The sequence below is a fragment of the Mchenga conophoros genome, linkage group LG7, assembly GCF_057382185.1.
Source record: "Mchenga conophoros isolate Kocher_MC1m ecotype Shallow Benthic linkage group LG7, M_conophoros_male_GT1.1, whole genome shotgun sequence".
Taxonomy (NCBI): domain Eukaryota; kingdom Metazoa; phylum Chordata; class Actinopteri; order Cichliformes; family Cichlidae; genus Mchenga; species Mchenga conophoros.
In genome coordinates this window covers 50101426-50128467 of record NC_140532.1, presented here as the reverse complement: position 1 = coordinate 50128467, position 27042 = coordinate 50101426, and the positions used below count along the sequence as shown (strand labels likewise).

Sequence of the window (27042 nt, the reverse complement as noted above, 5' to 3'; positions counted from 1 at the left end):
TCTATTGCTCGATCACGCGTTTCGCTGGAGGAGCTTGATGGGCCGCGACTCTGAGACGGATTAATGACTCCGTGGACGATATGTTTTCATCTGAACTATGAGTCTACTAAAGTTTGCTCTTTTTTTCCTTTCTTTAAAACAAAACCTTCGTCGCCTTCAGTGAACAGCAGATAATTGAGGGGAAAAAGGAGTGCTGAGGAAGCATTTCTGCCTTTCTTGTTTTCCTTTTCGCTGACTTTTATCCACGGAGATATCACTCGTGTTTGTTGCCAATCTTGTGTGTGGCCTTGTTCCACGCTCATATTGTTTTCTCTCCATTGCTCTCATTTAGTCAGACTCTTTAAACAATTGTCAATGAGTGCCTGTTCACATCAGTGATATGCATATGCATGCCCAGGCACGGTGGTGACAGAGGATTTCTTTTGCGTGTCTCGTAAGAATCGGGCCGTAGACTGATCCATCGGGATGATTTGAGATGAACATTTTGTGACAGTGCCTACAGTAAGAGTTCTTCGCTCCCCAATCCCACCACACACCGACCGTGAATCAGCGCTTCCTGACGCACAGCTCCACTGGCACAACATTGCACGACAGATATTCGCACGCTGTCCCTCGATTGTGATAGACCCCAGAGAGAGTCGGCTGAGAATAAGAGAGTCTGGAGACTGGGCGTGGGAGATGAATTGCGGATGACTCTCGATGCATCTCAATTTCTCCTTTTTTTAAAAAAAAAATTTGGCAAGTGTCCCATCCCTTCTTCTCTTACTTTTTCCCCTGCGCAAATGTCTAACTCTTGTGTGCAGTGAAATATTAATCCACATCAAGAATTCATCACAACGGCTTTAAAAGATTTTAAAAAGTAATAATAGTGCCGGGGGAGACTTGGAGTCATCTCTTTGTTGGCTCGATATGGGTGGAGGATGATTGCCAGAGACGCTTGTCCAGTGGATTTCTGTGATGGAGCAGCTCTGCATGCCTTGCATGATTAAACATGCAGCACAGTGCAAGCTGAGTTTCAGACAGAATTAATTGATTGAGAGAACAAATTGATTGTTTGTTTGTTTTGTTTGTTTTTTAAACAGCATGTGGCTTTTTTTGTGATTCTGTCAAGCTGTGAAAGGCTGAACAAGGGAATAAAGAGAAGCACACTAAAGTGAAGAACCTAGTAAGAAAATTCATAGTGTCTTTTCAGGAACTCAAGTGAGTGTTAAGAGTTGTGGGCTGTGTTGCATAGAGCCCTCATTCATACTACTCTTGGCCTCTGTAATATGCTTCTGTCTCCTTCCCTATCGCCAGAGTGCCACTTCACAGCTCGGTCTCACGTTTCTTTCCACCACCTTTGAATCACCTTCTCATCTGGCCCAGAAGGGCATAGCAGTCCAATTCAAATATTCTCCACATGTTCCTAACTGTGGCCCATAGCTACAAGACAGCTTCTCATTGTCCTGCTTTTATCCAGACGAATATGCTATTTTACAGGCATCAGAAAGAGGCGCCTTTTCCCACAGATTGCTTGTGTCACTTCCTCTGCTCTGCCCCCACTTCTCCGTTCTCCCCGCCTTGAATATAAATACATTTCACACCTAAATGGGGATGAGGTGAAGTGGTGCAAACTGGCAACTCTGGATTGGGTATAGCAGCAGCAGGAAAGAAGGATGAGAGGAACATCAGAGAGGTGTTTAGTGGGAACAATTGCTACTTACAGCACTGGATTCCCTTCAATAGATAAATGAACCATGACCCCAACATGTTTCTATGCACAGTTTACTGAGGCAAATCAACAATTGCACTATACATGCAGTATGCAAATCAGTAGACACTCGTCCCAAAAAAGTCTGCACCCCGATGTGCACATATTTAACAGAGCTCCCCTTGAAACACAGTGATGTGTGAACTAATTATAGATGAACTTCTTATGTTCACGTACACAAGGATATGTCTGAACCTGTATGTAGCCTCAAGGCTTTCATTAAACATTGACGATTCTCTTCCATTATCATAACAGGGAGTGAGAAGACCTGACTGAATAGAATAGAAAATGAATTCTCAGGGGGGAAAAATACAGAGAGGAAGAAAGAGGAGGAGGAGGAGGAGGAAAAGAGTGCATCTGTACTTGAAGAAGCAATGGAGCAAAGCGGGGAGGAAGATGAAACACAAAACCTACTTTTATGAAACATAAACCATACAAAGTATAATTTAGTGACAGAGGGACCTGAGTGTGTTTGTGTAAAAGAGAGTGAGCAGACGTCGTCCAGACTTGACTGTCACATACAGCGTCAGTCTCACAAATCAAGCAAACTCCATCTGTTCCACCATTAATCTGATTTGCTTCTACATTGCAGGGCCAAGTCTGCAATCATTTAAGTGAATGGTCCTTATTTTGAGGGGTTCCTCCAGTCCTGTGACATCATCTGTGCAGCAGCAGTGACAGTTTCGGGAGCAATGTAGTACTAGTGCTGTGATTTGTGACCTCAAAGACGGTGTAAAGAACCCTCCACTGAGACTGAGCTTCCTCTGCTGATGCTAACATGCCTACGGTCCTAAATGTAAAAAACTGTAAAGTCTAGTGGCAGGTTTCTGCTTGTTTTTTCTTTTTTACTGTTTATTTTATTTTATGGTCCACAATTTTTTTTAACATTCTGGTGTGATGTCAAAGCATTGTCAACAACTGCAACGCACCCCCCCTTTTTTTTCCAGAAAAAAAGCTCTACGACCCAATGAACACCTGCTTATTCATCACCAAACAGCAGGCAGAAGTAATTAAGGTCCATCCACTTATCTAGCAATTTGCTTGTCACCCCTGGGCACTAGTTCCACTTGCACAGCTCACCCTCGAATATATTTTATATCCCATCATATGTGAGTCAGTGACATCCTTTGATCCTATATGTTTCACTTCCATCACACTAAATAAAGTTTCTGTTTCTGTCATTGCGTGTTTTTCACCATCTTTTAAATTACTGCCATCTTGTGGCCACAGTTGGCTATTGTCTCTGGAAGCATGCTTAACTCTGCTTTAATACAATTCCTCTGGAATCTGTAGTATTTGCCAGTTTTATGGAAATGTCCATGTCCTTTTAAAAAAAGGCTGGAGTTGGGCGAGCCAGAAGGCCAGCAGCTTTTTATTCTGATTATTTACACATGAACATTGTGGTTAACTTGAGAAACTGATGTGAGACTTTTATGCTAGACAAACTGTAGCTGACTCTACTTTCATCGGTCTGTTACCATATCTGTGTTGTATGGAAACAATAGCAAGTAAAGTAGGAGGATCAATTTTCTCTCACTAACCAGCTTGACTAATATGTAAGATGGAGAAGAGGAGGTTCGCCGCATTCAAACATTTTGTTGCAAGAGCAAAAATAAACAGAATAGCTCTTAGACATGATATATTCAAAAATAATTTAGTTACCAGTCAAAACAATTTTAACTGAATCCTGAGGCTAAAGCTGTCAACATCCAGTATCCAGGTGTATCCCGATCTAAACTGCCCATAACTGAGCTTGGATTTGCTTTTATGGATGTCTTCTACATCCAGAGTGTGAGCACTCCATGGGAAATTGATCCAAACATACAAGCATGAATTCTTTACTGTACAACCTAAGCAAATGGAGGGAAAAAACTAGAGAGAGAAACAGAGAGAGACATGTAAATGGAAAGTGATAGAAAGACAACAAAAAGCTGATACCTGGTATATTGCGAATGTAACTGGATATGACACGTTTTTGTCTCTCTAAAGAAAGATTTGTCAGAGTCTTGACAGTGACCTTTTGCTAACAACCCCATCAGAGCTTTAAGACCTGTGTTGATGTTGGGGCATGTGTGTGCACATGTGCACGTCTTCCCCCCGTGGATGAGCCTGATAATGGAGAAGTGGTGTGTGTGAAATGTGTAAAGGGCAAGGCAGGCAGTTCTTCTGCAGTAATCCATCTTTACTTCAGGGCTGAGCCATGGATCAACAGGCATCTCGCGGGGGAGAGGGAGAAAACACACTGTAGGCATCAATCTCATTCATATGAATCTACACAGTCGAAATGTTCAGCCAGCTGGAGCACGAGATTTTCACAGTGAGAAAACAAGAAAATAGACATGAAGAGCATTATTGGCTCTACATACTTATTTTTTTTAAATTTTTATCTTGAACTGCTGACAGCACTACAGCTAGGTCAGAAAAGGCACCGTGGTATGTGACGTGTTCATAGTGCATACATTGAAAACATGTTTGTCCCAGACCATTCAGAGGAGATGTGAAACCATAAAATTGTTTTATGTCCTTACAAATGTGTATCCATCCACTCGTGAGTTTGTTTGTGTGTGGAAATGACAAATATAAACCTGGGTGTGAAACAGAAGGGTGAGAGACACACCAAGAAAAACAGGAGAGCGAAAACCCTTGTTCATGCTGCTAATCACATACCGAACTTGTGCCAACAGTGAGTGCCAGATGGTGCCCATCACCATTGTGCCATGTCTTTGAAACAGGGAGGAGAGAGGAAGATCAAGAGTGGCATGTGGAACAGGGAAGCTCTGCCTAATGTGGATGATGTGTCATATAAATAATAATCAGGCTAGAATCTCACCCACAGCTAAATTAGATCCCTAAAGCTCATCCACTAGCACCCACTCTCAATCTTCTCCCTGCTTTGGCACTGTACCTCTGTCATTATCAGAGATGATCAATAGATGCGATATTAAATGCTAAACGCCAACTCTGGAATTCTTTTTTCCATTGCTCTAATAGTATTCGTGGGGACCACTTTATTTTGGGTGATATAAGTGGTAACTGTCTGCTTGATTGAGGATAATAAGTCAGTGTATAATGTTTTATAGGCCCATTATAGTGTTGTTTTTGAGTTGGCAATTTGTATGAATATCCCTTTGGTTGGTGTTTCACTTCCAACATAAACTCTGGGGCATGATAGAAATTAAACATCAGTAGATCGTGATCTCCATTCTCATTACAGACAAATATGTTTATACGTCTCCTAAACTAAACTCTGGAAGACAAGATGAAAAACAATGCTATAGAGCCATTTTTTATTAAAGTAACACTACAGCTTCACCATTTTGATCAGCCTTACTTCATGTAAAATCAACTGGCATATTCTACCAGCCAATTCTGTTAGTGCAACAATCCTTCAGCCCAGTATCACGGCAAAACATGTAATAGACACGCTGGTCCATTTCACACTTTGCCTCTCTAAAACATGAAATGGATACGCATGCAGAAGTTGCATTAGTGCATGCAATTGGTGCAATACGAGCAGGGTAAATCTCTTGCTGGTAATCTCCCTGCATTACCAGCAGAGGGAGATAATATATTTAAAGCCACAAAGTTGGTAGTGAGCAAAAAAATTAAGTATATTCCAGGGTCCTTCATCGTTAGAATCGATTGACTTGAAATAAAAAATGTCCTTCTGCTATTAATGCAGCTTACTGCAACTTAAAGCAACTTCTGCAACTTCACATTTTGGAGAGGAAAAGCCTGAAAGGGACACAGTGGACCAGCGTGTCTATTAAACATGTTGTTGGGGTTGAAGCCTTCCAACCTGAATGCCCATTAAGGTTGCTTTTCACAAATCTTCACTATCTAGTGAAGACTGGATTTAGAAAGAAGTGAAGGTTTTCTTATAAATAAATGACCTTGAGCATCATGGTTGCAAAGTTAAACATGCTAAAGTTATATAACAGTAACAGTATAAAAAAATCTTGTATTTGGAGCAGGAAACAAAACATTATGTTCCATGATAAAATCCGGTGTTGGCTTACCCAGCCATCTGCCTCAACCGTCTCCATGAGCCCTTTGTGGCTCAATACCTAAATCATCTCACTTCTTCCTTTACTCACAGTAGTTACCTTTACTTTTGTTAGTGTGAGTCATGGGCAGTGTTGGTCAAGTTACTTGAAAAAAGTAATCAGTAACTAATTACAGATTACTTCCCCAAAAAAGTAATCCTGTTACTTTACTGATTACTTATTTTCAAAAGTAATTACTTACTTAGTTACTTTAAAAAAATATTTACAACCTGAATAGGTAATAAAGCAATAGATCTTTTAGCCAATTCTATTTTTTCTGCATAATCCATCATATAAAATGTAATCAAATAAAAAAGTCACTTTTTGAAACTAGTTTTATTAGTTTTAATCTTTTAACGTTAAGCATCAAGCAAACATTAAATTGTATGCACCATTCTCTGACTGGAAGAAATTTGTTTAACATTTAAACCTATTTTCTGCACATTCCAGCACATAAAATAAAATAGTTACAGTGGGGCAAAAAAGTATTTAGTCAGCCACCGATTGTGCAAGTTCCCCCACCTAAAATGATGACAGAGGTCAGTAATTTGCACCAGAGGTACACTTCAACTGTGAGAGACAGAATGTGAAAAAAAAAAAATCCATGAATCCACATGGTAGGATTTGTAAAGAATTTATTCGTAAATCAGGGTGGAAAATAAGTATTTGGTCAATAACAAAAATACAACTCAATACTTTGTAACATAACCTTTGTTGGCAATAACAGAGGTCAAACGTTTACTATAGGTCTTTACCAGGTTTGCACACACAGTAGCTGGTATTTTGGCCCATTCCTCCATGCAGATCTTCTCGAGAGCAGTGATGTTTTGGGGCTGTCGCCGAGCAACACGGACTTTCAACTCCCGCAACAGATTTTCTATGGGGTTGAGGTCTGGAGACTGGCTAGGCCACTCCAGGACTTTCAAATGCTTCTTACGGAGCCACTCCTTTGTTGCCCGGGCGGTGTGTTTTGGATCATTGTCATGTTGGAAGACCCAGCCTCGTTTCATCTTCAAAGTTCTCACTGATGGAAGGAGGTTTTGGCTCAAATCTCACGATACATGGCCCCATTCATTCTGTCCTTAACACGGATCAGTCGTCCTGTCCCCTTGGCAGAAAAACAGCCCCATAGCATGATGTTTCCACCCCCATGCTTCACAGTAGGTATGGTGTTCTTGGGATGCAACTCAGTATTCCTCTTCCTCCAAACACGACGAGTTGAGTTTATACCAAAAAGTTCTACTTTGGTTTCATCTGACCACATGACATTCTCCCAATCCTCTGCTGTATCATCCATGTGCTCTCTGGCAAACTTCAGACGGGCCTGGACATGCACTGGCTTCAGCAGCGGAACACGTCTGGCACTGTGGGATTTGATTCCCTGCCGTTGTAGTGTGTTACTGATGGTGACCTTTGTTACTTTGGTCCCAGCTCTCTGCAGGTCATTCACCAGGTCCCCCCGTGTGGTTCTGGGATCTTTGCGCACCGTTCTCATGATCATTTTGACCCCACGGGATGAGATCTTGCGTGGAGCCCTAGATCGAGGGAGATTATCAGTGGTCTTGTATGTCTTCCATTTTCTGATGATTGCTCCCACAGTTGATTTTTTTCACACCAAGCTGCTTGCCTATTGTAGATTCACTCTTCCCAGTCTGGTGCAGGTCTACAATACTTTTCCTGGTGTCCTTCGAAAGCTCTTTGGTCTTGGCCATGGCGGAGTTTGGAGTCTGACTGTTTGAGGCTGTGGACAGGTGTCTTTTATACAGATGATGAGTTCAAACAGGTGCCATTCATACAGGTAACGAGTGGAGGACAGAAAAGCTTCTTACAGAAGACGTTACAGGTCTGTGAGAGCCAGAGATTTTCCTTGATTGAGGTGACCAAATACTTATTTTCCACCCTGATTTACGAATAAATTCTTTACAAATCCTACCATGTGAATTCATGGATTTTTTTTTTCACATTCTGTCTCTCACAGTTGAAGTGTACCTCTGGTGCAAATTACTGACCTCTGTCATCATTTTAAGTGGGGGAACTTGCACAATCGGTGGCTGACTAAATACTTTTTTGCCCCACTGTATTTGTGTTTACACTCACTCTTCCAAATAGATGCAAGTAAAACACAGCAGAAAATAAATAAAATCAAAGACTCAGCAGTCCTGTTTCTCAATTTTCACCTGTATAGCAGGCAGGCGGAGGTTTGCCCTGGTGCAGGTGTGTCGCAGCGGTCAGTGGAAGGATCTGGGAGTTTCTCTGTGAATTTCACATTCCAGTGGCAGCGTATTGTTGGTGCTTGTTTGGAAGTTTAGGGGGGTTTTTTTCGCTGTAAAAAGAAGTTTTCTTCCTACGCAGTGAGCAGCGGACGCTAATGATTTTGTCACTTTTTACAGAATCAAACCCAAAGTACTTCCACTCTTTAAACGCTGCACGATCATATGCTCTCCCGCATTCGATATATTATCCATTGTTGATCTGCACACAGCTGTTGCCACAAACGTTGCACTTACTTATGTCATTGTCATGAGATACTCTTGCAAAAAAAGCCCGGTTTTAGTCATGCAGTAACGCAGGTGCTTACGGGAAAGTAACAGTAATCAAATTACCTTTTCTGCAATAGTAATCCCTTACTTTACTCGTTACTTGAAAAAAGTAATCGGATTACTAACGCGTTACTGCCCATCTCTGGTCATGGGTCAGTATAAATCATAAGAGCAGCTTAGATGTATGTGTAAAGGTGTTTATACATACATATATCAACAGCCAATCTTGGTTAAGGACAGATATGTTGGTATTGATGTTAGGGCTGTTCGATATAATGATATATATCGGAAGACGATATAAAAATGTCTATCGTTTCATTTTACGCTATCGTTTGTTTCGTGGTGTCGCAAAATAAACCGTTTGCGGCAATATTGGTCACTGTAGTGGCTATATTAATTTCTTAAAGTTCTCTCTTTCTCTTATATTTAATATAACCACACTACGGATGGACAAGCGCCTGTTTTTATGCGTTGTCATTAGCAACAAGGACGGTAAAACCATCCCGTGTCCGCTTGTTTATTTTCCACATAAACCTTTCACAATAAAGCTCAAGATCCTGTTGAGACTTTTCAAAATAAACCGAATCACGTGAAAGAGTATGCAGAGTATTTACGGATGAGAAGCAAAAAAGAGGATCAGCACTGTGGCACAGCAAGAAGGTCCTGAGTTCAATTCCACCATCAGGCCGGGGTCTTTCTGTGTGGAGTTTGCATGTTCTCCCCGTGTTTGTGTGGGTTCCCTCCGGGTACTCCGGCTTCCTCCCACCGTCCAAAGACATGCAGCTTGTGGGGATAGGTTGATTGGATAATCCATATTGCCACTAGGTGTGAATGGTTGTCTGTCCCGTGTGTTGGCCCTGCAACAGACTGGCGACCTGTCCAGGGTGTACCCCGCCTCTCGCCCCATGACAGCTGGGATAGGCTCCAGCGACCCTGAAAAGGATAAGCGGAAGCGAATGGATGGATGGATGAAGCAAAAAAAGAGCCGTCAGGTCCTAAATATAAACCTTAGACTCAAACGTTAGAACAGGCTTTTCCCCGCAGCACGCTGTGTAATAAATACTCACAAAGAAAACGGTGGCCGTTAAAACTTATGTCTAAAAATGTATCGTTTCATGCATCAGTTAAAACACTGGACTCCAGGTACACGGCACCCAGCTGGAAACACTTCATGCAAGTCGAGCTGCCCGAGACTCACAGAATTTACAGAAAATGTTAAATTTTTGTGATTTATATCGTTATCGGGACGATAGATGTCTTATATCGGGATATTAGCTTTCATTAACTTGTGCTCCACCTTTAATATTTACAGCACTGTCTGCAGCCATGTAGCAGAATAGCATCCCAGCAGTAGTGTGGTATTAAGTGGTTTCACACTTTCTATTGTTGTTTAATTTGTGAAACACACTGCTGCAATGTTGATGAACAATGAACCCTTCATTTTCCTGTTTCAGTATATCATAACCCTGACCTTAAATGACACAATCTATCAGAATTGCATCCAACCTTAAAATAACCGTATTGGTCATAAAACACACACCCTGAGTTTTTGGTTGGGTTTAGTCTGTTTCTGAAAAAAAAAAAGGATCCTACCTTTTTCACAGACTTCATCATGAATGGACTAATTCAGTGTATTTACAACAGGAATGCTTTACAATACTCATCAAATCTAATATCTGATACTTTTTTATCTTTTAAAAGACATAAAACAAATGGATTATGCACGTCAAACATGGCTGAGATTTCTGTTTTTTCCGAAATAAAAATCCTCTTTGTCTAAAAGGGAAGTAATCATTGCTAATAATCCATATTAGCTGCAGCTGTGCACAAATCTTTCAGCTCATCTTAGCCGCAATCTTTCATTACCTTGAAATGTTGATGCAACAAAACCACACCCCTTTATGCAGAGCAAGCTACTAAAATAGTATATGTTTATGAATGGCTATGACAGATATAAAGATGGATTGATCTTAACTGCTAGTTGGTTGTTTTTTTTTACAAGTGGCAAGCTGCCACCATGCCATCACACCTCTATCTTTCAGATCTCCTCAATCACCATTCATCCATCAGAGCCTTCCGCTCCAGCAGCTATCACTCAATACCTCAGCGGTGCTGAAGACAAACTGGCACTGTGTGCAACCAGCTATCACGTTATGCCTTTGAATTACCCCTCAGCTGACTTACTGTACAGTTGCTGGGTTGTGGTAATGTCTAAGTAAATTATGGACAAACCTTTGGAGCAACGAGAGAACTTTGCAGTTCTTTTATGTGCAACCTTGCTGAGTTCTGGATAAGTATTGATTGTAGGCGGGTGCTGAAGAAAAATCCTGGCTTGAGTGTTAGGACAGACTGGGTAAGCACGCCTCATCACATATGCTGCACTAAATTTGGCCCACAACAGCTCAGAGAGGCTGAGCAGTAAATTTTGGTCCAATTTTCTCAATACCAGCACTCAGCTCATATCAACACAAATCTACATTGCTTTGTGTTTAACCACTATTACACACTGAAGCTGTGCTTATACTCAGAATTACAGCTCGGCTGAATTGAAATGACATCCACCATCCAACTTTCCTGCTCAGTTGTCCAGAAATGGTGCTGTATAGGCAAAGTGCAGACATGTGAAAGATTTACCATTAAAGCCCCCCCACTCCCAGTATCCATTTATTCTGATGTCTGTGATGGAATTCATGGCTTTTTTGTTTCTCCCAGCTTCTAAGGTATAATACACTTGAAAAGTGCTGTACTCATTCTTTCTTTCCTTATATTCAGTGGCATATGGTGACTTTTACACTGCTCAAGCACCTAGCCATAAGAAGCTGCATGGCTAGGTGCATAATTTTGGTAGTGGGACTGAAAACACCTGAGTTCAAAGATTAAGAGATGTGGTCCAATGCTTTTGTCCATATAGTGTATGTGACATTGCTGACTGTCAATATCTACACGTGGTTAAAAATATAAATGAAAACTTAATGTGGCAGTGTAACTGGTATGTTGACACAGTAGCAAAACAGCCAGTTAAACTTGGTACTTTCGGTGAATAGAGTAATATCTCATACATGTATGAACCCTGCACCTGTTCAACTTTTTATCAAACTCTGTGTCCTTTCTCCATCATTTGAATCTAATGATAACAGTCTACTAATAACAGTCAGCTACGTCACACATTGTGGTCAAGGTGATCAGCGTGACAAATCTTGCTTGTTAAGATGCTCAATCACAGAGTAATTTGCTTGGTTACTTCACTTTTGCTTACTATCATTCCACACATATCTTCACATGTGTATAATAACACACAGATCATAACTAATCTCAGAGCAGTGAAAGAAGCAGAGCCAGAAGTAGCTTGTTTAATATGCTGGTCAACTGTCTGTGTGTATTAAACGAACAGAGAACAGAGGTTTATTCACAATATGCATGACAGGCAATGCCGTTTGTCTCTCAGCTCACAAAACACAAGTCTGTGTTAATGGGACAGAGTTACGCCCATGAAAATGACAGAAACTATAGATTCCAATAACTCAAAGTCAAGCTAACTTCTAAAGACAACAGCCAACTGCAGCCATAAGATGCCAGTAATTTAAAGGACAGATGCAAACTGGGACAAGACACTGGGTGAAATGAAAGGAAAGAGATTATTTTCACTTTGTGTGTTTTTAGAGTTCAGTGGGCAAGCAGTGCTTGACTTGCTTGCTCTTATAACAATAAGATTACTTAACTAACCCTCCACAATTACCCTCATCTTATATGACTTATTACTTTTGTTTTCTGTCTTATACGTTTATTATTTTTGTCTCTCTGTTGTTATCACGGTCATTTGTAAACATGACTTTTCAGGAAAATTGCTTAGTATAATTATACCTGCTCAGAACTAAAATGAATTGAATGGGCTGCTAGCACAACTTCCATGGAAGAATAGAAAGTATAAAAGATGGATATAGCTGCTGTGACATCACTCATTGGTTTCTGAAGTGCAGCTTTGTAATCTCACGAACTGAGATGAGACAAATGGGGGTGGGTTTGATTGTCACAGACAAGTAATTAGTCAATGAATGTGCGGATACATACAACGAAGCATGGCATGACCAAGATTTATAAAATAGACCTAATTCTAACTCGGTGTGACCAAAAATGAGTGACTTAGCCCATAGAAGCTATAGGAAAGTGTAATTTTAAATGTAATTTGCTTGGCAACTATAGCTGGTCAACATATGTAGTGGATTTAGCAGAACCAGACATTGTTCTTGTCTTTAGAAAATGGTAAGGAGCATTCACAGCTACAAATACTCGTTTTTCAGTGAGTAAACAAAGAGTTTCTGAAGAATATATCAGCTGGATGTGTAAAAGTTATCAGAGCACGACAGCTGTCTCTGGGGAAACATCTTCTGCCCTGACCTCTGTAAAGACCTTCCTGATGAGTTTGGTCAATCAGTTTCACATCATAGTGAATAAAACATTAATTCAATTTTGTTAGCCAATAATTAATTGGTTTCAAAACAGCAGTGTTGTTGTTGAAAACACTCATCTCAAACTTTCAAAACAGGCCTTCACAAACCATTGGGTAACATAGCGATGGCTACGTTATAACATCTATAGGCACGATGGATCAGTTAGCGTAACTTAATTTCATTTTCTATAAAGAGCAAATTCTGGTGTCATTTCATTTTGCCTGTAAGGTGGCTGTGTTGGTTTACAGTTCACCTCCTCTGTTATGCTACATTTAATAATCGAGTTGCTCAAAACAGCTCATGACAGAGGCAGTTAGGTGATAGCAGCATGCATGCACAGTGACCTCCCAAAGTAATTCAGTAATGAATGTGAATTCACAGCAAGCAGCTCTTTTCCCACAGAGCAGACCATGAATGCAAAGGACAGCCAGCCTCACTCTTGGCTGATGGTTTAGTGTATGTAAAGCTTTGTCTCATTTATACACTTTGTACACCATCATCCCATGGTACAATGAACTCTACAGAGTAAACAAAGCACTAAGACTTAGACTACAGTAGCGGGTCAAGTCTTAAGCTGATAGAGGCTAACTCTGTAAGCTCCTGGGCAGCAGCTGCTTTCATTTCTTCATCCCTAGCTTATGCTTCCTGACCAATCAATCTTAACCTGACTTGCTCTTTATTTAAAACACCATGCAGATGCAGTGGATTTTAAAAAAAACCCAACAACTTAAACATTTTAGATGTTTACACTTTATCTCATCTTTTTAATAAAAAACAGTTTATGTTACTTATTCATGCACATGAAGCGAAATACAAACAAGGTGAGATGGGTCCTTTTTTCTCACTGGGATTAGCTGTGTGTTGATTTTTGAAAAACAAAGCACTTTTGAAAGTGCCAGCGGTCTCTAATAAGGTCACATTAGTCAAATCTGTGTGGGTAATTGCTATAAAAATGTAAATATTGGGTATTCATTATTTGAGTTGTGAAAGAAAAGCTATAGAGAGGATAGAGAATTATGTTAAAGTTGCACAAGGTTAAAACATCCACAACAGGTTTGCCTTTGTTTATTCTGAATTGTTGCCAAGAACTTCAGCACTTAGTTATGCAGCCAAATGTGCCGACCTTGAAAAAAGTCACATTCATATCCAAATACAAATAGCTTCAATACATCATATTGCTCTGTCGTTTGCAAAGACGTTTTTTGCTGTAAAGTGATCTCAGTGCTGATGGCGTGCGTTTAGACATTTAGCATCCTATGATTAGCATAATTATAGAGTCAAACCCTATCATGGACAGCATAAATCTGTGATGATGTGTCCCTGAGGTATTATTCATGTATCCAGTGTCTTTCATTTCTTGTTCAGTCACACAGTCTCCTTTCAGTGAGCCAGTCTCAGTCTGCTGTAGGCATCCGTCTCAGCTGGTTCTTGCCCGAGTCGGCTATCTTGTTAGTGAAGCCTGCTGTATCTTCAGATTTTTAATTAGATTTCTTCCAGACCTCTTTGAGTTTGATAAATTAAGGTCTGTAACTTACTGGTGTCACTGTGTTTCTGTCCAATACAAAACCTCCTCGGATAGCTTTGTGATTACACTGGGATCAACCCCAGTTCAGGCCTCCAGAGGAAACATGTTTCATCCAGCTGTCAATAAAGTGAATCTGACGACAACAACAAAACTTGGTTGTAACCTGGCAGTCATGCTTGTCATGCTTGAGCTCTCATCTTAATTGTCTCATTATCTTTAGATGTAAAACAATTTCTCATGATCATTACTTAATTATTTGAAGCTCTTATTTAGTTTCAAAGTGCTCCATCCCAAGATACTTATTTGAAAATGTTGTTTTCAAATGCCAGACATTTCTTAAATTTTCCCTATTACATGTCTTGAGATGCAGAGACTGACTTCAGAGGAGCTATGGATTGAAATGCGACACTCTCTAAACCAAACCAGTGTCTGTATATGTACTATGTTCAATTTATATTAATGTCATCATACTCAATTAGCTGCACTTGTGAGAAAGGTGTGAATGCAGATACGTGGTTCAAATTATTGTGTGTACCAGTTATAGACAAATAAAGCATAAATGTAAGGATAGCTTTTTGGAACTATAGTACTGCTTTTCTCACAGCCAGTTTTGAACAATACAGTGCAATTAGTCTACAAATGTAGGCTAACTGGTCAATAATACTAATGATAGTACTAATAACCACTACAATACATTACAATTTTATTTATATAGCATGTTTAAAACCAGGGGGTACACCAAAGTGCTTCACAGTGAGGAATAACGGTAAATGATTACACTGAACAGTAAGTCGTTAAAACAAGGTAAAATAGAGGAAACAGAGAACAAACAAAAGCATAAGTAGTGTAGAGATAGGGAGAAATCATGATTATCCAGAGAAATGAGTAGCGATAAAGCAATTAATGAGCGGTGAGAATTAGCGAGTCGGAAAAGCCAGGTTGAATAGGTACGTTTTCAAGCGTGCTTTAAAGGATTGAATAGAGTCAGAGGCACGAATGGTAGCAGGAAGACTATTCCAGAGGTTTGGTGCTACAGAGGCAAAGGCACGACGGTGCCTGGGCTGGGCCAGAAGTAACTGACCAGATGATCGTAAAGAACGGCTGGGGGTATAGAGACTGAGGAGGCCGATGAGATAGTCAGGGGCAAGGTTATTTAGGCATTTGAAAGTAAGCAGCAGAACTTTAAAATCAATACGAAATTTAATAGGCAGCCAATGTAAGTCAGAGAGCACTGGAGTAATAGAGTCAAACTTTCTAGTTCCGGTTAGGAGACGAGCCGCAGCATTCTGAACGAGCTGTAATCGGTGGAGGTGAGCGAGCTGGAGTCCAGGGTAGAGCGAGTTACAATAATCTAATCTGGAGGTCACAAAGGCGTGTATCAGTTTTTCGAGATCGTTGTACGGTATTAAGTGTTTGACCTTTGAAATTTGGCGCAATTGGAAGAAGCCAGATTTAACCACTGAGGAAACCTGTTTATGCAGCTAAAGTGAACTATCCAGGCAAACACCTAGATTACTTACAGTATCTGTAAGAAAGCAAGCAAAGGGAGGAGGGAGGTTTTATTCACCAATGATCTTGTGTTTAACAATGCCATCCCGCTCTTAGTCTCCTTGTCCTCGACAGAGGCGCGTCTCAGCGTACTTAGGTGCCTGCGTTGAGCGCGAGTCCCAGAGGTCCCAATCCAGGTCAGAAGCGGCGAGCACACCGGAGAGGTCGGATAAAATTGAAGTCCAACAGGGCAGATCCAGCGATGGCTGAGCAGTTTGAAGGGTGGCCAGCGGTGGGAGGTGAATGGAAGTTGCAGAAATTCTGGGATGGGAGAGGAGTTAGCCGCGGCATGTGCCTTAAGTAAGGCTTTATTGTGAACAAGTCAAGAGAAGATCAGTAATTCAGCTGAAGCACCACCAAATCAATGTTATACAAATATCCTAAGAGAGCGATGTGGTTGCCTTTGTAGTTCAGCATCAAAATGTCAAAGAAGTTGATCATTGCGGTGAATAATCAGCTTGTTCTATAGGAACAAACACACACCTAGCTAGCCAAGACGTCGCCTTCACAAGCAGTCAGCAACCAGATTTGTTGTTAAAAAGTACTAATGCATTACTTCCTTTATTTTGCAATAATCTGATCTATTTTTCTCACTTTATGAGAGACAGTCTGACACAACTTGTATTTTCCCAACACTTGTCCATCTATAGTTCCGTTTTTTTATTGTTTTGTGTCCAGTTTTGACGAAGGACATGATGTTGGGGTTTCACCCATGTTTGCTGGGAATATGTCCATGTGAATCCTGCCTCATGTCTGTCTTTTGGCTGTTGCTTAATTAATGTGTAAAATCAAAATGACAAATGCGCATCATGGTGCATAATTTCATTAATACTTACAACAAAGGTATTTCAGTACAATTAAAACCCCATCAAGATGAATAAAAATGTAAGTACAGTGGTCCCTCGTTCATTGCGGGAGTTAGGTTCTAAAAATAACCCGCGATAAGTGAAATCCGCTAAGTGGCCAACTTTATTTTTTTTACAATTATTATAGATGTTTTATGGCTGTAAAACCCCTCACTACACACTTTATAAACTTTTCTCCAACAGGCTTGGACATTTTCACACTTTTCTCTATGGTTTAAACTCTAAAAGTTCAAACCTTCATAGAGAAATAAGTCCAGTATTATAGAATAAAACCAAAGGCAGCCGTGCAAAATGTTTCATCGACATTTGTCGGGGAAATGGGTGTTGGGTATACCCATATAAATGGGTATTGTTGGAGAAAACTTACAAACATACAGTACAGCACTTCAGAGTCACACGGCTATCGATCGAAGACTTAGATAAATTTGACAAGCTGAATGCATTCTGTAGTGTACAGGAGACACGGCACGAGGTGATTGACAATGGTTTACAGCCAATCACAATGCAGAACACAATGCGCTGTTTAAAAAAAAAAAAAAAAAGCATGCAAAATTGCACCAAAAAAAAGCCGCGAAACAGCGAGGCTGCTTAACGTGAACCGCATTATAGCGAGGGACCACTGTAAACCTAATGTCTCTTGAACGCCCCCTACAAAAAAAAAGCTATTTCAAAAATAAGACTTCAGATTAATAAACTTTATTTACTTTGTTTTTTTCTATAATAGCTTTCTAAACTCAAAATACAAGGGCCTTCACAGAAACAATAGCATTTAAAAACAATCCACAAATTGTTATCATTATAGCAAGCTGTTCATAGCATTTGACTCAAATTTTCTGTTGTTCAAAAGATAGTGCGGCCTTTCGTTGTGGATAGCGTGACTGTAGAGTCCTGGTGCTATCACCAGCTGTGTTCATGTAGTTGTGTATTGTTTTCAGCTTACAAACCTGCTTCTCTCCCTCTCTCTCTCTCTCTCTGTGGTGGTTGGGGGAAGGGGGCGAGGGGGTCATGTGGTCACGGAGACACCTGCTGTGGTGAGAAATGGTTTGCAGTATTTTGGCAGGTGTTTATGTGTTTGTCTGTCTGCATGTGCAGAGATTGCGATATCAGATTTTCACATCACGATGATCATGGTCAAAATACTCCACTGTAATATCTCTAGAGAATTTGAAAACAATAGAAATAATGCTGTTATGTTGTATTTGTTTATGTCTGTTTTCGTTCTGGCAAATTTGACTCAAAATCCAAATACGTGGAGGTGATGAGCATCTGTGATGATAACTAATCAAGCTTTTGTTTTTAAACATGAGTTATCGCCACAGCCTTGCTCACAACTGGGCTGTAGATCATCCTGCCTGTTAAGGGGCCAGAGGCATGGTTTATCCTGGAAAGGATAAAAACCACACAGTTAACTTACAGTCATATGTTAGTGGAAGAAATCCAGTACCAAGACGACATTTGAGCATGGAAGCTTCTATAGTCCTAGAACGCTGGTGATCACTGGTCAGATGCCCACCTATACTGGTGAGCTGCTACATCTGTATGTAACCATGAGGTCTGAAAGGTCAGCTGATCAGAGCTTGTTAGGCATATTTTTACACTTGTATTTGTTGTATCTTATTTTATATTGTAAAGTACTATTTAAGTAAACTTCACTATTGACTTCCTACTGACTGGTCTCAAATAGTTTTCATCATACTTGTGGGACACATCCTTCATCCTCATCTGCTGTCCTCATCAGAGCTTAATTCTTTTTTGTTTATATGTGTTACCTTTGGGCCATCTATTAAATAGATTTAAAGGTATCACCTGTTCTTTCTATGCCTACTATTTCTATGCAGATGATACACCGTTATGCTTTTTCTGTTTAGCCCAACAACAGAAACAGCCTTTCCTACTTCAATTAATGCTTCTCTGCCATTGCTAATTGGTTGTATTCAGATTTCATCCATCTCAGTTGTAGTAAAACTTAGGATCTAGTGTTTGGCACTGACATCGGCCCCATCGCCAGTAACATTAGATCATCCGCTAAAAAACCTGGCGTACCAGGACGTGTGCTGAGAGACTGCGCAGACCAGCTTGCCTATATTTTCACCAGGATTTTTAACCAATCCCTTGAACAGTCAAACGTCCCACCCTGCCTCAAGACCTCCACCATAATACCCTTGCCCAAGAAATCTCATATCTCTAGCCTAAATGACTATAGACCAGTGGCACTAACCCCGGTGGTGATGAAGTGCTTTGAGAAACTTGTGCGTTACCACATTACAGCAGCCCTACCCAGCAGCCTTGACCCACACCAGTTTGCCTACAGAGCAAACCGATCGACAGAGGACGCCATAGCAACAGCACTCAATGTAGCATTAACACATCTGGAGAGGCAAGGAAGCTATGTGCGTATGCTCTTTGTGGATTATAGCTCGGCATTTAACACCATTCTTCCATACAAACTGGACGCCAAGCTAAAAGACCTAGGGCTTCCTCACAGCACCTGTAAGTGGATCAATAGCTTCCTCACCGACCGCAGACAGAGAGTGAGAGTGGGACGTTACACATCTCCAGCCCTAAATCTAAGCACTGGGTCGCCACAGGGCTGCGTGCTTAGTCCACTGCTCTACTCGCTTTATATACACGACTGCACCCCCGCCCACCAGAGCAACGCCATTGTAAAGTTCGCAGATGACACTACTGTGGTGGGGCTCATATCTGGGGGAGATGAGTCTGCCTACAGAGATGAGGTGGAGCGGCTGTCTTCATGGTGCAAGGATAACAACCTTCTCCTAAACACGAAAAAGACCAAAGAACTCATAATTGACTACAGAAGACACAAGACAGAAATCCAACCACTAATCATCAGCGACGACTGTGTGGAGAGGGTGGCAGACTTCCGCTTCTTGGGAGTCAGCATAGAGGGAAACCTATCCTGGAGTGTGAATACCTCTGAGCTACTGAAAAAGACACAACAGAGACTGTACTTTCTGAGAGTGCTTAGGAAGAACAACATCACACAGAGACTGCTGGTGTCTTTCTACAGAGCCTCCATCGAAAGCATACTAACGTACTGCATAGGCATATGGTACGCTAGCTGCACAGTGGCTCAGAGGAAAGCACTCCAGGGAGTAATCAACGCTGCCCAAAGGACAATCGGCTGCCCTCTCCTCAAACTGAAAGACCTACACAGTTCCCGCTGCCTCAAAAGAGCCCATAACATCATAAAGGACACCTCACACCCTGGACACTCCATGTTCGAACTGCTGCCTTCAGGTAAACGGTATAGAACAACATACACAAGGACTAACAGACTCAAACACAGTTTCTACCCAATTGCAATATCATGTCTCAATGCTACTAAAAGTAGATGACTTACATTGCCCCTGTTGTCATTTGTGCCCTTGATGTTGGAAGGCTTTCAGACATGTTTTGTTGGATGCGTTAACAAATTGATTGAGTGATTGATTGTTTGAGTGATATATCAACTAGGTCGTATGTTGAGTGTCTGTATGGGGCCTTAGGCCTGGATTGCTTGGGTGTATCTACGGTATGAGAATACTGTATTTTATATGTATTTCTATCTTTTATATCCTATCATTATAGTTTTTAAGTATTTAATTATAGTTTTTAAGTATTTATCTTTTGTGATGTTGCACTGACCAGAGACATCTTTCAATTTCATTGTACCTGTGACAATGACAATAAAGAATATTCATTCATTCATCATCATATTGTTATTATTACTTATTTGCTTACTTACTTATTACAGCCTTGAAAAAATTCAGTTGCACTTTCTATGCAGTATTTCTAAGTGATGATCCTAGATACTCGTGCTTGTCGTTCATTTGACTCGAAGATCTTGAATGACTTGTACAGTATTGCTCAGTGCTGAATATTCCCATTTAATACACCTCTAGTTCCTATATTAATTATAAGCATTACGTTACTCTCTGCTTCAAGAGAAAAACCAAAACAGACATGTGGTGTAGTTACACCAGAAACATGGGTCAAACACAATATTGTAAAAGTATATACATATACAAGCAGCAGTACATGGGTCAGTGTCTGGGAAAGATTGAATTCAAGATCCCTCATCATAGTTAATGGTTTACTAAAATAGACGTGCTCAACAAATCACACCAGGCTGGATAAATTACCACCTTAAGGGAGAATGAAATGCTAGATTCAAACAACTGCCTTGGACACTCCTAACACTCTGTCTGTTTATATCCCATTACCAAGTCAGTTCAATCTGAATGTTAATCCAAAAGGAAAAGAGGCGCCTTTAAAAGTAAACGACCACAGTTTGGGACACTCTGTGACAGCAAAGCAGATGATGAGGCCATCTCAGAACAATATTACCTCATGGTGCAGCCTGTTCTCCTGAGTACTAATATTACAGATTATCTGTGCGTATCAAGGTTTTGTAAGAGTGTATATGTGTGTGTGCATATACGTTTATCTTTTGTTTTGCATCTGTGGGTGTGGTGGCTCAACACTTGGCTCTCACACAGAGACTGCCTGTTCATCAAACCCTGTCGTAAGGAAATGTTCGGGGCTTTTTCTTTCTTTTTTCTTGAGGGATATTCAGGACATAGGAGCGAAAATTGCAAAGATATTTCGAGTTGATTGCCTTTACGCTGCTATATTTCTGCCCAATGTCTCTCCACCACTACTCAGCAAAACCACAGAGGAGAGATAGAGAAGGAATGATGATCTCCTGCTGGTGCACTTGAATGAATGTTTTATAGATGGAAGGATGAAAAAGAGATGAAGTAGTGTCCAATCTCTATGCCTATTTTTTTTTTTTAAATTGTGGTTATAAAATATTATTTTTACCTTGTCAGTTTTTTTAATCATATTCAACCTGACTCCGTAACACACTCATTTACAGAAAGTGTCAAACACGCAGCCAAGCATCGTCTTCTTTTCCAACTGGAATTTCATCCGACTGATAGTCTGATAGTGTTAATAAAATTGTTAAGAGCATTTCAATCATTCTACTTAATTTGCTGTTAATTTTTCAAGTAGTTGATGGAAACAACCTTGAATTCTGTAACTACAAATATGCTGATTCAATCCCCTGTAGAGATGCGCTGTGGTAGTGCTCTTTGGCAAGGTCACTGTCTCCCAAACTGAATGATTATAAAAGGCAGTTTCTACAATAAATCTGTTAGGATTGGACCAGCATGTGCAAAGTAAGGTCACTCAGTGGGAATGAACGGCATACTTACACTTTAACAATGTGAAATATCATATTTTTTACGTGATCTCAGTAGACTTTCGACGGGTTTTGATGTTGACACAGAAACTCGGATGTCTGTTGTTTCAGTCACTAATAAATGTCATTACATTCATTGCTCTTGGAACTGAAGAAGCTTCTTGGATGAGAGGTGAAAAGTCTTCAAGGAAACTTAAAGAACTTCAGAAGCTTTTCTTTCTTTAGATGCTCCTTAGACAATGACTTAACTCCATATCCAGTTTAAGGGTCTCCATGAGTGCAGGAGCCTATCCCAGCTGCCAAAAGTTGAGTGGTTGGGTACACCTCTAGGTTATCAGTCTGTCGCAGGGCTAAGACATAGAGACAAATAACCTCTCACACTCACACATATATATATATATATATATATATATATATATATATATATATATATATATATATATATATATGTGTGTGTGTGTGTATATATATATATGTACATGATATGATATAGCTATCATCCAAAAACGTCGCATAAGGTTCAGTTTGTCCTTAAACTTTGCCCTCAAGTGGACGGCAAAAGAAGCCATGTCTTTAAGAAATCAGAAAAAAATCCAGCAAAGACCTGACCTGAAGAGATGCATCGGGCCCTTCAGTTGATCCTTCTGCTGAAGCCTCAGCAGAAATGGTCTCAGCAGTAATGTGGCTTTCAGGAAGCCATTCTTAAGGAAGGGGAAAGGCTGAGGCATGCCAAATTACACAAGAACTGGGCTGAAAAGAAGTGTCAATGGGTCTCAGAGTTATGAATCAGAATTTGATCTTTTTTTAATCCAGTCAACATGTAGAGAAAGGTATAGCAATGAGTTTCTATTGCTATCTGCAAAACACGGTGGAGGCTGTGTCATGGTTTGGGCTTCCACTTCAGCTAGTTGCATTGGGGATCTTGTCAAAATGTATGGAATTATCAATGCAATATGGTTTTTGATCCGTGATGCATTGTGCAAGTGTCTGATTAGCAACATCTTCAATTTTCAGTATGATAATGATTTCAAACACACCGCCAAAGTGATAAAAGAATAACCAAAACTGTAGATCTCACATAGTGAGAGCTGCTATGATATATGGTTTGGAGATTTTTTGTTGGGAATGACCAAGAGGGACAAAATTAGAAATGAGTACATCAGAGGGACAGCTCAGGTTGTTTGGAGACAAAGTTAGAGGCAAGACTATGATTGTTATTGTATAAGAAGTACTCAACTGGCCATGCAAATAAAAATAAAATTGAGACTTTAAAACATAAAAAAAACAAATTTGCAAAAAGCAAAAACAGAGAATCATTAGCACAAGCCCTTTATGACTGCACAGTGAGTCACGCATTATCTGGAAATGATCAAAAGAAGACAGCCTACGAGGTTTCACAACAGACATGGACACCTCTGGTCAACAAAAAGGTCAGGCTGGAAAAAAGAAAGAAAGAGCCTGGAACAAAGACTGTCTGATGTGAACCTTCACAAATTAAAGCTGAAACACGGCACTTATGATGCTGTATTATTGTATTTCAGAAGGAATGTGCTAGAGAACAGAGCCCAAAGAACAAAAACATGAAACCGTTCTTTACTTAACTCACGTATATGTATATTAAAGAAGACTTTCCTTTATTCATTACTGAATAACACGTTTTTTGTGTATCTATGTAATACAATTATACCGACCAGTGCTATGTACTAATTTTATATGCCCTGTAAAATCACTGCATCCATATGTAAATCTGCTTCTTCTCTCATCTTTTTGTAAATGTCCAGAGATTGTGGCGAGCTCAGATGTGGGTGATTACCACCATAAAGCTGATCAGATCTGATCATCGCCATCATTCCTGACACTTTAAATTCAAGTGTGGCTGCGCACGCACATTATCGCTTACAGTTCCACAACTATAAGAACACCCTCAGCTCTGCTCACAGTCTGCCGCTCTGCTTCAAAAGCGTGGCCATCATCGTACGGTGTGTAAAACGCACCTAATTGCCCACGGGCTGGAGGTGTGGCGGGGCGCAGCCTCCAGCTAAAAATTTGCAAAGACGTGAGCGGAGGACAGAAGAGGAGCACGGAGAAAGAGCTGTTAGGTTCACAGCTTCCTGCCTGCCACAGTTTGTGGGCTCAGTGTGCAGATACAGTAATTAAGGTTGAGGGTGGACAGTTCCCTACGATGCGCCTTGATCACGCAGAACCGTGGACCGAGGCTATTCATTTAAACAAGAAAGGAACACAGCAGAAGCAAGACAAGAGCCACTGGGGAGCTCTATAGGGGAGCCGAGCTGTATGTTGGTACAAACAGGGAGACGTTTTATTTACTCTGTTCATTTTAGGGCAATAAAAACTGGCAGAGACAGATAGAGACATAGTCTCCATCTCGTACTTTTCTACTGACTAGTGGCTCATTTTACACAGCTCTGGAGGTTTGTTTCCAGCTGTGAAGCAGTCCCAACTGTCGCAGAGGGCTTTAGTTGAAGTGACTTTTTTTTTTTACCTGCTGTAAATATCGACGAGGGAAGAAATCCTCTTCACTGCTCTTTTTACACACTCCCACCCGTTACCTGCGCTGTGCTCCTGTCTGGAGTTTGATGTTTCATTTGTATTTTGGGGCTTTTTTTTGTTTTCTTTTTTTGTGTCTGTGCATTAGAATACCAGTGGGCCATCCAGAGTGGAGTGGCTGAGTGACTGCGGTAGTGGGAGTTACAAAGCCAGATGGATATGAATGCAATAGCCCTCTTTGTTCGTGCCTGGAAACTCCTGGCCTTGCTGGTGCTGTTCCTGCCTCTGCTGCTGCTGCTGAGCTCAGTGCTCCTCACTTCCTCTGCAGCACTTCTCTCATCGTATCCACATGTATGAGGGAGTCCTCTTTATTTCCAGCATCTGTGCTGTGATGAGAAACACCATCTAACTAGGCCACTGCATAATAAGCAAGAATAGCAGCAAAGTAAAATGGGGGGGAAAAAAAGAAAAGAGAAGAGAAGAGAGAGGGGGGAAAGAATCAGTTCATTGGGGAAATGCTTACCCAACATGTAACTGCTGACAAAAGTAATTCAGTAAGCAAATATTGTCCTTATTCCTTTATTGCGCATGCATTCATTTATTATTGCTTACCTTTACCTTTACAGTTCTGCAGAGGTGCATCAGAGTTCACGTCTCATTCTCGCGGTCAAGCCCCTGAGCTGCGCGGTCATGTGACCTGAATGTGACTGACAATGCACCTTTGCTGACTTTTCCTTTGGAGCGCGTGTCAACTGCAGTCCTGGGGATCAGTGCTGGTGCTGCGACATTTCTGCCATCCTCAGCATTTTAGCGCTTGATTCACTTTGTCAACAGATTCATTATTGTCTGCGAGGAAGTTGTAGATGTGGGTCTCATTATCTCCTTCTTGCTTCAGTTTGATGCTTTGTCGTACGCGTCCTTTCCGGTAAATCACGCTGTTTAAAGCAGGTTTAAGTACCAGTTGTGTAATTTAGCACAACACATTTGGTCGAGCCCATGGGGGGGGCGGGGCAAGCTCCCCTCTGCTTTATGAAACCTCAGCAAGTGAGTTTCAGCTTAATGTATTGTTTCCAAATAACTGCCATCAAGGTCGTGCAGCCAACTTTAGAGGTCATATGTTGCGTTCACTGGTTGTTTCTGCTGCCCCCACATGGCCATCAAGTCAGTTATTGTAGGTCTAAATGTGAATTACGGACACTTTTCTGAACTGCCTCTGTTTCCCTTTCTATCTCCAGTGTAGAGCATGACTTTCGCCTGCAGGAAGGGCAGGTTGTACGCACGTGGAAGGTGGGCGACCCTCCAGAAGGCTCGCCACAGACACCCACACCCCAGCCCACAACACCTCACCAACAGGACTCCCCACAACCAGTGCGACCCCCTGCCACCACCAAGAAGAACCGGAAGAAGTGCTTCTGGTTCCTCTGAACACCGAGAGGATGGAGACATTTTTATACTATAATGCACTGAGTAACGATCTTAAAAAAAACAAAAAAAAACAAAAAAAAGATTACCTGCAGAGATTTGTTTAAATGGACAAATGTTAAATGAATGGGTGGATTAAAATGCAAATGTACAACTGTGGGTGGAGAAAGAGCTACAAAGGTTACAATTTAAGCTGTTTCTGCTGGAGTCTAAAATAATGGTTTGACTGGGAGGCACATGTTGTTACTGCTCTTAAAATGCCTCTTCAACACTCACAGGTCTGACACCGGTGCAGGGAAGTAAAAAGTGCTGAAGTCAAATAAAAGTAAAAGTTCAGTCCACAATATGACTCACGGTTAGGAAGCAATTAGGAGATATAAAAAGAATATATAGCGGCTAAGGGGCACAGCACGAGCGGCAGTATAGCAGATACCATGGAGCATATTTATAAATGATGTAATGAACAGAGTTTTATGGGCAAAGAGATAAAGAGAAATAGGACTTATCATCATCACTGGACTAATGAGGGTCAGAACACCAGCTTTTATATCCAGAGACATTTAAAAAAAGAGAGAGCGAGAGAATTATTATGACCTGTATTTAAAAGTTTTATTATAATGTAATTGATGAAAATAAAAAAAAGACACTACATGTGTCTACATGCACACATGCCAACACACAGAAGAGCAAATAAATCGACATATTTACATAAATAAAGGCATATATGACTTGAGAGAATGGTGAGTTGAGTTCTGTATATGTCAGAGCCGTTTTGCTTGGATGCTATATTTCAGATATGGATTACTGCTAAATAAAAGTATTTTACCACAGCTCCTTGGTATCTCTTGTCATTCAGACTTCAGTGTGCTTTTTGCCCATCACAGTGCACAGTGGAATTATTGTGTGTATGGTTTTCACTTTAGCGTAAGTAGCAGTGTCCGGTTTGGGAGTTGAGTCATAGACTGTGTATAAATGATAGTCACTGTGACATCCCCCATATGTTTGAAGTTTCAAAATGATACTCTACAGAGATTACAGTTTAGATTACAGGCTATACCTGGACAGGTTGCAGTACGATCAGATAATTCAACATTTAACATTGCCAGAACGTTTGCTGGGTCTCCCAGCACAGTCTCAAGAGCATGGATTTCTGGAGATTCCAGGAGACAGGCTATTACTA

General features: G+C 40.8%; 1 protein-coding gene across 3 annotated transcripts in view; it reads left to right on the top strand.

Moving 5' to 3' along the window:
• Positions 1-26692, top strand: part of LOC146571021 (uncharacterized) — a 51725-nt gene extending 25033 nt beyond the window's left edge. For all 3 annotated transcript variants that reach the window (XM_085279939.1, XM_085279937.1, XM_085279938.1), the window contains exon 4: positions 25676-26692. In XM_085279939.1, the coding sequence (XP_085136065.1) occupies positions 25676-25865 (190 nt within the window). In that variant the 3' untranslated portion in view covers positions 25866-26692. The remainder of the gene's footprint in view (positions 1-25675) is intronic.
• The last annotated feature ends 350 nt before the right edge of the window (positions 26693-27042 follow it).